The following is a 12,745-nucleotide window of genomic DNA, read 5'->3' as shown; positions in this document are numbered from 1 at the left end:
AGAGATTACACAGGACAAATCTTCAATTTCCTCTGTGAATGAATTCCAGCAGGGCTATGAAAAATGTTCTGTAAATATATTGGAATTCTTAAGAAAACGTGAAGAACTACAGCAGGTTTTGTCTCGAGTAAAACAGTATGAAGCTGAGCCAAATGAAAGTGGCCTTAAAACACTTCAGTCACTGTTAAATATTACACCAGTATGGCTGATCAGTGAGGAAAGAAGAGACTTTGCAACTTGTGTTGCCACAGAGAATAATTTGGAAAAAGTCAAAGAAGAAATAGCACATATTAAAACTCAAGCAGAGGATATGCTTGTGTACTGTGAAGGTATCATTCAAACAGCCATGACTGCCTCTAAGACAGGAAAGCAGGTCAATAAGCCCACTAGTCTTAATGAAGCATCACGGACTGTGTCTCACAGTAATGCCAGCTGTAGGAAAGACTCAGAGCAAAAGGTGAATCAAACTGCAGAAGAAAAATTAGCACAGCACCAAGTTACAGCGCACCATGAAGCAATGACCTGTAATGCTGCTAAAACATGTCAGAAGATCAAGGGAGAAGACAAGATTTCTGCTCCCTCCTTGAAAACCCGCCCACCATCTCCCACTTTCATAACAATTGAGTCCACTGCTCGACGCACAGAAACCTCCTGTAAGAATGAGCTTTCTCAGTCACCTAAAGAGGAGAGTTGTAGTGAAAGCCCATGCAGGAGACCCATGACACAAACCTCTAGAATTCAAAGAACAAACACCTCCCCATCTCCAACAAGGAGTCGCACTGAACAGCTTGTCAGACTGAAAGACGCCACTGCAAAGTTATCCAGAGGCACCATCTCATGTCCTCCAGCAACCCCAGTTCCAATTGCAGAAAAGAGGTCTGAAATCATCATGTCTCCAGCAACTCTCCGTCGTCAAATTAAAATAGAAAGCCGAAGTAGGGACTCTTCACCTACAATCACAATACCTGTAAGTATAAATCAGGTTGGGAGTAGTTCCATCAAAGAATCTGTGGAAGCGCAAGAGGAAGTGAGGAAAGTAGAGAAAAGAGAGACTTACGTTCATCAAGATGGAGTAAATTCCATCTGTGGCATGATGCCGGAGACAGAAAGTTATGATGCTGTAGAAATCACCCACAAGGTGGAAGGTCCTCGCCTGTCAGAACACACCCAGAGATACGAAGCAGCCAATCGAACTGTCCAAATGGCTGAACGTCTCCTCAATGGTCATGAAAATGAAATAAACAGATGGTTCAGGAAATTTGAAAATAGCCCAATTTTTGAAGCAAATTCAGATAGAAAGGTTTTTACAAATGGAGAAGTAAACAGTAACAAAAAACAAGAAAATTGTACATTTTTTAAGGAGGAATTTGGATTAAGATCTTTAGGAAACAGTAACTTTACAGACATTTCTTATGAACATCCTATAGAATTCCAAGAAAAACTTACCCTGAAACAGCCCAGGCTATCCTCTGAAAGTATGTCTTTGAGTGAACATTTCTCAGGCAGGGATACATTTCAGAGTGAAGTTGTGGAATCAAAGGTGACCACTTCCTCATCACATAGCACAGGATCTGGCAGACCTGGATTTGACTTCAAGCATGCCCCGCCAACTTATGAAGATGTTATCGCTGGCCACATTCTCGATATCTCAGATTCGCCTAAAGAACTCAAAAGGGATTTTCAAAAGGCATGGCAGGAGAGTGAAAGAGTCTTTCAAGGCTTGGGATATGAAGCCTCAAATGGTTCTGCAAGAGAAATGAGAAGCACCTTCCAGGAAGGATCAACATTCATAAGGGGTAAATAAGCTTGCAAAGTCTAAAAGGAGATTAACCCAACTGAAAGCATGCATTCTAAGGCCAAGTGATTCTCAACTAAAATCTGTCTGTGGAACTAATGAAACAACAAAACCTAGGACTAACTGCTACCCTTGAATCTTATATTTTCTTTGCTAGTCTTGCTTCTTACTTATACAAAGGCATCTAATATGATCTATATTATATTATAAATTATTGAGATCCATGTTTGTTAAGTTAAATAAGGCTTTAAATAGAGCAGCAGACATAAGTGTTAGTAAGCAATTACATATATAAATATATATGTTAATTATAGGAAATAATTCATTATTGAGATTTCTTATTAAATTACTACTTCATTCAAATGTTTATTATGATATTAGATAACGTTTTGGCCCAATATTGATATATTTTAATTGTGTACTTAAGTGTCCTCTTTACTGAGTTCGATACAGCTTAGTAATAACCTCAAGAAGCTCACATTCTTTATACATGCATTAAGGACTTTTATTGATCTGTATCTCTGATAAAAGTATAGGTGTGACCTTAAACATTTTATATACTTAATGCCATTAAGTTGAGCAGTGTTGATTTCTTCCTCCAATGCCATATTTTTTCCATAAGTGATATTTTCAACGTTATGAAAATAAACCTGAAATGACAGTTTAATGGCTCTCATTCATAGATGAACATAAACAATGCATTTCAAAATGTACTCATGTTTTAGAAGGGAGACTTAACTCATATAGCTCATTCCATGTTTTGTAACATCAGAGGATAGCTCATTTCATTATATTTTCCCTATCTTTTACAATTAAAAGTTATCATGATAAAAAGATTTGACATAATTAATGGGCATCATTAATGTGGTCCATTCCTTTAGACAGACTGAAAGAAACAGCAAGCTCAAAAATAAAAAAAACCCTCTAATTAATAACCATCCCTTTCATATTTGTATCCACTATCTAGTTTCTTGGGTTAATATGGTTTTGTAATGTGCTTGAGTCTGGCAAAATTAAGCAAGTCTGTCTAATTAATTTCAAATAACACAAAAGCACAGAAAATACAAAGAAATGGGTGTTAAGCATAGACATGTGTCCCTAATGGAACAAAATAAAATAAATAAACAAGTCCTCTCAGTAGCCCTGACTAAGCACTGGAAAATGATTTTTTTTTAATTTTTTTTTATTTATTTATTTGAGAGTGACAGACACAGAGAGAAAGACAGATAGAGGGAGAGAGAGAGAATGGGCGTGCCAGGGCTTCCAGCCTCTGCAAATGAACTCCAGACGTGTGCGCCCCCTTGTGCATCTGGCTAACGTGGGACCTGGGGAACCGAGCCTCGAACCAGGGTCCTTAGGCTTCACAGGCAAGCGCTTAACCACTAAGCCATCTCTCCAGCCTTTTTTTTTTTTTTTTTGGTATAAAGATCCTAGCCATAGTTCCTTTCATAAAGAACTAATATGAAAGCTTATTCTCATAGATTTTTTTGTGAAGATCAAAACTAATACTAAACTATCTGTCAGTTATACACCACCATAGAAACCAAACTTAGTAATATGACCAGTATCATTTATAAGGACCTATATTTACAAGACAGCAAAGAAGAGTGAATGTAGTCAGAGAAGCAGGAAAACTGAAAAACAGATGTGAGCATTTAAAGGCTATACAGGCTATACCACCTGAAGCCAATTAGGTAAAAAAAAAAAAAAAAAAAACAGGGTTCCTTAAATATTTCAATGTATTCAAGAATCTAATTACCTTATAGCTAAGAATTGGTGTCATGGTTACCCCAACTTATTTACTTTGACTTTAAAAAGCTGTATTTAGAAAAATTTATCCAGATTCTTTAATAAATGATTATTTGTCCCAAGGTAAGTATGTGTGTGTGTGTAAACTTCCATTACCTAGAATAATACCTTTTTCAAGGCTTTTCATGGCTCAGTTTCTTGTATATATTTAATATATTAAACTCAGTGAGTATATTTACTTGTACATGCTTTCTTAAATAGTAACTCAATTTTTTCAAGGTATATTTAGAAAGGCCACTAAAATAATCTTATCATAGTACCAGAATTTCCAACTTTATAATAACATATACTATGTCCAAAATAAAAGGACATAGAGACAATGTGTATAGAGCATTTCCAATTTATCTGCATGGCCAATGATTATGGTATTATTTGTTTTATGGTGCCTTTATAATTATGGGTGAAAATAATAATATATATTCCTTTATAAATTTTTGCTTTTAGAAACTACTGCCCCAAGACAAGGAAATATGTATAGCTTGTCAAAAGACAGTTTATCCAATGGAGCGTCTCATAGCAGACAAGCAGAATTTCCATAAATCATGCTTCAGATGCCACCATTGTAACAGTAAACTAAGGTAAAGTGTTTTATGGTCTGGGATGCAAACATTCAAAAGCTCTGCATTATGCATAACATCATGTTTCTAGAAAGATACAGAATGTTCCAAAACTCACAAATATAAAGGAAAATATTCAAGTTTGGTTACATATTGCTCAGGTTGGCTCTAACCATTTATTTGTTATTTTGTATTCATTATCATGGAAATAATATGGACAAAACAATCTAGTTTCTGTGCAAGTCAATATGCTTAAGTTAGTACGTTAAAACCTAAACTCTAGGAGTTGGTAAACTTGTTCTGTAAACAATAAGCAGTAAACATTATTATTCAAACCCTACTGTTTCCATTGATGTGCATGAATAGCCATAGAGAGCAAGTACACGGTGGCCTTGGATGAATAGACCTGGCTGTATTCCCAAAAAACCTCATACCCCAAAGCTGGGTAATGGGTCAGGCTTTGTCCATGATTGAGCTATATTATATAAGCTAAAATATCTTATTTATGATATTAGTTGCAAGTCAGGGAAAAACTATTTCTGAAGTAAGAAGTGCCCTATCAGCAAGTTTAAAAGCTCTCATTTTCCAAAACTGTTGAAATCAATGCTTTTAAATGAATGTGACATTTGGTAAGACTGCAGTTTGAGATGATGGAATGAAATTTATTTTGTAGAATCTAATGTGCATTTCTTAGACTATAGCTTTCCTGACATGAATTGACAGTGTCAAACGTCTCTCATTGCAACATTTCTTTGGTGTCCATGACAACACAGTATTGTGGTTTCCCCCTTTACTTCCCGGAGTTCCTTCTCAGGCTTCTGTGTGAGTGACTCTTTTTCTCTCCATCAAGGAGATATTAGAGTTTCTCAGATCCTGGGATGGGACTTTCTTCTTCTCATTTGTTCTTCTACTATTTACTATTTGTGCTGAATGCCATCCCTTCTGTGACTTAAACAGCCAGTCATGTGTTGATGACTCTGAAAGTATGTTACTAACCCAGTTCTTCCCTGTGTGCATTAAATGTTTATATTTTAATAATCAGCACATTTCTCCAACTAGATATCTCCAAAAATATAGCAAGCTCATTATGATCCATTTTATTCTCTTGACATTTTATTCTCTTGCTGTAGTCTCTACTCTTGTTTATTAGTAAGTGACATGAGTATTAGCTCAGTGACCAATGAATCTATGACTGATTTTCTTTTATTCTTTACATCTATGCTGTCTCCAAATGCTGTAATTGCAAGGCTCAAAATTACTTCTTGTATTACATTGTGGTACTTTTAGAATGTGCGTTGTTTTGTTTATTTGAGACAAGGTCTCACTATGTAGCCCTGTTTGGCCTCGAACTCACTATGTAGACCACTATGGCCTCTAATTCATAGTGATTCACCAGGCTCAAGTGGTATAGATGTGTATTACACTAAGAAGCCATTTTTAGAACATTAAATATGTTTATATATTTATAAATTCATAAACATATGAATATGTATATATGTATCCAATGGGCTTCAGTAAAATCTCATATTACCTTTCCCTTGGCTATACAGCACCTCTTTCAGTTGTCTAATTAGTGCTTTTGACATGACCTTGATAGTTTTTGAGAACTTCTTCATTATCTTTAGGTCCAAGCTGTCTTGTACATTTTCTGCTAAAATCCAGATTGGGTCATTTCTGCAAGCCTAAATTCTTATAATGACATGTGGTATTTCAAGTGAACAATATTTATGCTCATGCTATTGATTTAGTCATTGTTTATAAGCTATTTTAATGGAAATAACTAATAAATATTTGTACATGTTTTACATATAAATTCATAGTGATATTTCCAAGTGAAATTCAAAAGTATGGCCTCTAGCTTATTTTTTTATTATATCTGTATAGCCTTTCTCCCACCTCTGGATTTCTCAAAAACAGGGCTGGAAAGATGGCTCAGTGGTAAAGCGCTTGCCACCCATGTGTGAGTGTACCTGAGAGCAGAGCACCAGAACCCATGCAAATCATGGGATGCAGCAGTGAACATCTATTATCCTAGACATCCTAGGGAGACATGGAAGGTGGAGACAAGAGAATCCCAGAGGCTCACACACCAGCTAGACTAGCATTTGCAGCAATGAACAAGTGTCCCTGTCTCAAAAGGAGGAAGAACACTCAGGGTTGTCCTCTGATATCCACACATGGTTCGTAACACTCAATCACATGCATGAACATACATACACACAGATCATACATACTTCCACAAAAACAATACCTAAAAACATCTCTCAAAGATACATAAGACAAAGCCTGGCCTGGTGGTACAGGCTTAAATCCCAGGTACTCATGGGGCTCAGGTAGAAGGATAGCAAGTTGAAGGCCCACCTGCATAACTTAGTTATCCTATTTTAAAATAAAAAGTGAAAAGAGAGCTTGTGATATAGCTCAATAGCAGAGCATTTGTCTAGCTTGTATAAGGCCCTAGGTTCAATCCCAGTACTGAAACAAAATAACCAGAATTATAATATCTCAAATTCATGTGTTCAGTCTTTGCATTGGGCTAGGAACATAGCTTGGTTGGTAACAGCTTGCCTATCATGCACCAGGCCCTGGGTTTGATTAATCGCACTGGATAAACAGGACACAGTGGCAGTACATGGTAATCCCAGCATTTGGGAGGCAGAAGCAAAAGGATCAAAGTTCTAGTTCATCCTACACTACTCCAAAGAGTTCGAGGCTACCCTGGGCTGCATAAAACCCTGTCTCAAAATAAGATAGAATAAAATTAATGGTGTCAGAAACAAAAAAAAAAGAAAAACTACTACAAACCAAAATGCTTTAATTATTTTTTATTTCATTTCCTTTCCATTTTTTGGTTGACATTACTGTATTTTATCATCCATGGCAAGCCATGCAGCCACTTCACAGAATATCATTTCCTCATTATCCTTTCCCTTCATTTCATCTCCCATGCAACTAGAAAGATGTGAATGCCTGCCACTGATCCTTATGTTGGTGTTTTGCAGTCATTCTGGCTATTAAAAGTTATTTTTTATTAGATGTAGCAGAAAAACTCACAGACACAGTTTCCCCCAGGTTCTGGCATACTGGTAACATTTCGTCTAGTGAAGTCAGTTTCACTAAGGTTAAAACCCATGACTATCAGTTTACTTTCCCCATGTATCTTTGGTGGTTTATATCATTTTCTTATTGTATAACATGCAACAGTACTTTGGTGAAGATCCTACTTTCTTCACCTTAAAGGACAGTCTTCTCCTTAAAACAAGGACATTTTCTTAAAAAAAAAAATTCAGTAATTTTATAGCACAGTCTTTGGCATTGGTTATTATGGGGGAGGGGGGTCAGTTACCCTGGGTATTTTATGTTTTTCCAAAAAGCCATTATTTACATTTTAAATCAGGAAATATAGCTTTTTAATGTTTGATATGTTTTTTTTAATTTAATTTATTAGTTTTCTTTTCAGTAAATACAGGCAGTTTGGTACCATTATTTAGGCTCATCTGTGATCTACCCCCGCCCATTAGACCCTCCTTGTTAATGAAAATGGGTGGAGCATTGTGGAGTTAGCCCCCAGTTATTGGTATGATAAATGTCTCTGCAAATCATGACCCAACATGTGACTCTGACATTCTTTCCGCCCCCTCTTCCGCAAAATTTCCCTGAGCCATGTTGGGTTCATTTTTGGTCTGCTTCAAGTGCTGAGGTGTTGGGGGCCTCTGAGGCTCTGGTTCTCTGATTTGGTAGGAATTGATTTTTCTCTGCGTTGGTCTCCTTCCCCTTTGTGCTGGTATCCGGTTCACAGGAAAACATCACCCTTGCTTATTTCATCAGTTGTCCTTAGTTTCAGTTGGGCCCCTTTTGAGGTATGTTGGGGCAGCTCTCTTCTTAGGATCTGCATCTATCTGGAAAAGAGAAGCAGATTCTCCAACGGAGAGTAAGTTAGCACCCAGAAAATTGAGATAACACTTACTTTTTTGATAGACAGTATGATAAGTGTAGGCTCTCTTATACCCCGTGATTGATGGTAGCTTGATATTGTAGAGTGGGCTTGTGTTTGGGTATGGTTCTGACTTGTTTCCCAGCTGCAGCTATGGGTCTAGTACCACTGAGTGGATCAGTTAGCCAAATCAAGAGCAATTGTTTCCTCACCATGGCTGTGTACCACTATTGCACTTGTGTGGGAATCACATCTGGTTATTTGTTGCTAATTAGGTTAGACAATGTGTTGCTTGGACAAATCTTGGTCATTTCCCCCAGTCGCCTATGTAGCACCTTCTGGCACTAGACACGCTGACTGTCTGGGGACTGACTCTCTCCTGGCTTCCAGCCATGTCATTCCATTTTACGCGTCAGCTGCGTATGGAGTCTTCAGCAATAGGGTCTTATCACTGGCCTTTGGTGGGTCATCAAGTACTCTGACAGAAGTCTGTCATTGTTTTGGGAAACCTTGTAGGTTTCTCTGATCAAAAGCTCATTGTGGATGGTAGGCCCAAGCTGGAAGTGGGGGTTACAGGTCAGTGTCCACTAAGAAATTGAGGAAAAACATAACTAATATACAAGAGTTAGAGAGGAGAGAGATAGAGGGGAGAGGGGGAGAAGGAGGGAGGGAAGATGTAGGAGATTTAGGTTAGTCTTGATCCTACCCTCTCCAGTGTCTTGTGGTTCAGGTGTTTCCTGTAAGGGTCTAGTGAGGGTTCAGCCATTTGGTCTGTCTTTTAGGAAGTAGAATTTTATGGTACCATTGTCGTTTGGGTCTGGATTACTGTTTGATATGTTTTTTAATATTTTATTTTTATTTATTTATTTATTTGACAGAGAAAGAGGGGGAAAGAGAAAGAAAAGGAACATGGGGGATCCAGGGCCTCCAGCCACTCCAAATGAACATCAGATATGTGCACCCCCTTGTGCATCTGGCTAATGTGGGTCCTGGGAAATTGATCCTGGGTCCTTTGGCTTTGCAGGCAAATGCCTTAACTGCTAAGCCATCCCTCTAGCCTGTTTGATATGTTTTATTACTTTAGTTTTCTTATTGAGAAATCTCAATTCTTTATACATTTGTTATTTTGCTTATCTTTAATAAATTTTGCCTGTGGTCAATTTTTTTTTTATTTCTTTGTTTTGTTTTTGAGTACACTTCATTTTGCTATCCTCCTATCTCTATATATTCTGACATCACATGGTTATTTGATGTTTTCCTTCTTTTAATTTAAGGGTGGTAATCATGTTATTTGCTTCCTTTCTGGTTTTTCCTACTTCTATCTTTTTTTATTTATTGTATAATTTATGAGCTTGTTGAATTTATGCTGTTTTTTCAGGCTTTTACTATCATTTTCTTACTGTCTGTTATCCTATATTAATTTGTAAGTGTTTTGAACATTTTATATCATGTTTTGTGATTTCCTTAGTTTAGTTTTCTTATAATAACCTCAAGATTTTGCCTTAGGAGGAGATGAGATTTAGGCTGGCTTGTTTCCCCTTCTATACCAAGATCCATGCCTTCTATTTCATATCAATTGTTATTGCCCTGTTCTGATACAGCTTTTGCACTTTCTTTCTGTTTGAGGTTCTTTCTATTCTAAAAGTGGACCTTCATGGGTCAGTTTTTAAAATCCAGCTGGTCTCCTCAATCCTTTCTCTCACAAAGCCCTTGTACTCACAGACTGTGTAGAAAGAGCAAACCCTTTCATGGTCAGCTTCTCTTCTCTGATTGGCTGTGACACTTTCTAAGAACTATTGTTTGCTATTTTCACACCCATCAGACTGTGACCCACACACTTCCTGGTATTGTGCCTAGGGGTGGCTTATGTTTATGACTGACAGTATTCTTTTAAATGTTATAAATAGATTTTAACTTTATCTACTTTATGTATAAATACAGACATTATGGAAGCAATGCTGTTACTTTTAACTAAATTTGACTTTATCTAATACCCTATAAATCTTACTAAAGTGGCCTGACAAACAATGGCATAAGCAAGTATCCAGTTCATTCAGAATCCAGCTCTCATGGAAGTCATCAAAGTTGATTTGTGTGTTTGTGCTCTCTAAGAATTATTGACATTTTTAACCCTCGCAAGTCACTGAGTTAACAAAGGTTTAATTCCTGGTTTAATGCCAGCCTGTAATTTTATGTGTCTTACTCTAAAAAATATATTATGCAAATCTTGACATACATTATGAAATTCTAAACACTGAATATGTACATCATAAAGTAGGGCATATTAGTGATAACTAATTTAAATACCCAATTAATACAACATTGTGGAGTCAGCCCACAGTTATGGGTAAGATAAATGTCTCTGCATATCAGGACCCAACATGTGGCTCTGACATTCGTTCTGCCCCCTCTTCCGCAAAATTTCCCTGAGCCATGTTGGGTTCCAATGGGGAGGGGGTAGGTCATGGATAAGCCTAGTAATGGTACCAAACTGACTGTATTTGATAAATACAAAACTACTTAATAAAAAAAAGCACAAAAAATAAAAATAAAGTTTGTTTGTAGTGAAAAATATACAATAATTCCTGCTGACAGTAAAGTGAATTTTATTGACTCCTTACTAACATAAACAATTCCCCAATTCTCTATGGATTTACAGTAAGCATACAGAATACTTAGTATTGTTTTTCTTTTCTTTTCTTTTGGCAGTTTGGGAAATTATGCATCACTTCATGGACAAATATACTGCAAACCTCATTTTAAACAACTTTTTAAATCTAAAGGAAATTATGATGAAGGTTTTGGACACAAACAGCATAAAGATCAATGGAATTTCAAAAATCAAACCAGCTTAATGGATTTAAGTCCCAGTGAAGGACCAGGTGTGTGTGAAAACACTGCAGCAGAGACCCTCTCACCTGGATACCTTACTGAACATGTAGATGCTAGTGACAGTGAAGGGCATAGAGATGAGTTGAAAAAAGTGCGAGAGAGGGGAAAATTAAAAATTATTTGGCCTCCTTATAGGGAGATGCCTAAAAAAAGCTTTCCCCTTGAGGAAGAACTCAAAGTCAATAAACCTAAGTGGCCACCTGACTTGACCATTCCTATGCCCTCTGAATTTAAAAATGAATCACTGATAGAACACTTTAAAACTCTAGACACTAAAGGACAAGAAGGAGACAACCTGCCTATTCTGCAGCCACATCCATGTATGGGTCAGGAAGAGGATGTTACAGGAAACAAAGAATTGAAAATACATGAAACAAGAAAAAATGAGGAGGAAGGAATGAAGAATGTGAAAGATAAGGTTAATAACAGTGAGGATTTAAAGACTAAGAGAAAAAGTGAAATGGATCTTAGTGACAATAATGCATTTGTGCAGAGTGATGAAAAGGAGAAAAATGGCCATGCTAATGAACCTGATTGTGCAGAAGTTTTACAAGTTCTGAACACTGATGATGAGGTGGTGCCAGGAAATCATAAAGAGAATTTCAATAAGAATAATAATAACAATTATGTAGCTGTCTCCTATCTGACTAATTATAGGCAGAAAACATCTATTTTAGAATTTCCTCATCTATTACTACAGCCAAGTGAAGCAAGCTACACTGCAGGTGACTACCAAGCGAAAAAGTTAGAAAATGTCTCTAGAATTTCTGAGTTACTTAGTATCTTTGAATCTGAAAAGTTGTATTCCAGGAAAGTCCTAGCCATGGCTCTGGAGAAGCAGGCTGACAGAGCAACCGCAGGCGGTCCTGTGCAGTTGGCCCCAGAGCCAGGTTTCCAAAGGGACTTAGCAGTGAAGGGTGGAAGACCCACAGCCTCTTCTGATGCAAGTCTCTTAAACATGAAAGTAAATAATACCATCAACAAAACTTTACCTTTTTTCTTTTCCAATACTGTGAAAATCACTGCATTTTCCAAGAAGAAGGGTAACATTGTTGAGTGTAATTTGTTAGATTCTGTCGATCAACTTAAGAACATACCAGGCTTGTATTTAAGAGAACTTGGGAAGAATGTCAACCACTGGCATGGGAAGGCAGCAGAAACAGTGCAGAGTGATGGAAACACAGGCTGTGATGCTCTGACCCACAGATGTGCAGCTAAGTCTATGTTTCCCAGCACGGAGAGGCAGGCTGCCCTTCTGACTGTGGAAGAGCAGATTAAAAGGAACAGGTGCTACAGTGACACTGAGTGACCCATCTCCACCTATTTGCAGTCCACACTCAGACACTGGGTTATTGGATCTTCTAAAATAAATTGTCAGGGTCATTGATAACTGTTTGTTGAATTTGCAGAGATATGGTTCAAAAGCCTTATCTTTCACAGTGGGATATTTCTTGCATTACACTTTATAATTCTTTTTAATAATTATTTAAATCTACTTTGTTCTGAGTGAAATGAGAAAATGAAAGTCTATGGCTATCTTTTCTTTTCAGATAGCACTATGTGTGGCACTCTGTCTTTCCGTACAGCTTTAAGGGTGAATCTATTCTGCTGACTTTTGTCACAGTTCTCATACCTTCTCTCTAATTGCCGATGAAATAAAATTAAATCACCTGTAGTGCAAACTAATATGCTTCTGTGACTTTTTTTCATAGAATGATATTATCATATTAAGTATTTTTTCCAACAGTTATGAGGTAT

The 12,745-nt window shown here is 37.1% G+C and overlaps 1 protein-coding gene across 1 annotated transcript in view; it reads left to right on the top strand.

The window, feature by feature from the left end:
• Xirp2 (xin actin binding repeat containing 2) overlaps positions 1–12,443 on the top strand; it is a 325,028-nt gene extending 312,585 nt beyond the window's left edge. Inside the window, exons 8-9 of the mRNA XM_045148374.1 lie at positions 4,049–4,182; positions 10,805–12,443. Coding sequence (XP_045004309.1) covers positions 4,049–4,182; positions 10,805–12,296 — 1,626 coding nt within the window. The 3' untranslated portion in view covers positions 12,297–12,443. The remainder of the gene's footprint in view (positions 1–4,048; positions 4,183–10,804) is intronic.
• Positions 12,444–12,745: the final 302 nt, after the last annotated feature.

Source organism: Jaculus jaculus, chromosome 4, assembly GCF_020740685.1.
Source record: "Jaculus jaculus isolate mJacJac1 chromosome 4, mJacJac1.mat.Y.cur, whole genome shotgun sequence".
Taxonomy (NCBI): Eukaryota; Metazoa; Chordata; class Mammalia; order Rodentia; family Dipodidae; genus Jaculus; species Jaculus jaculus.
The sequence above is the reverse complement of the archived record's forward strand: the minus strand, read 5'-3'. Positions and strand labels throughout refer to the sequence as shown.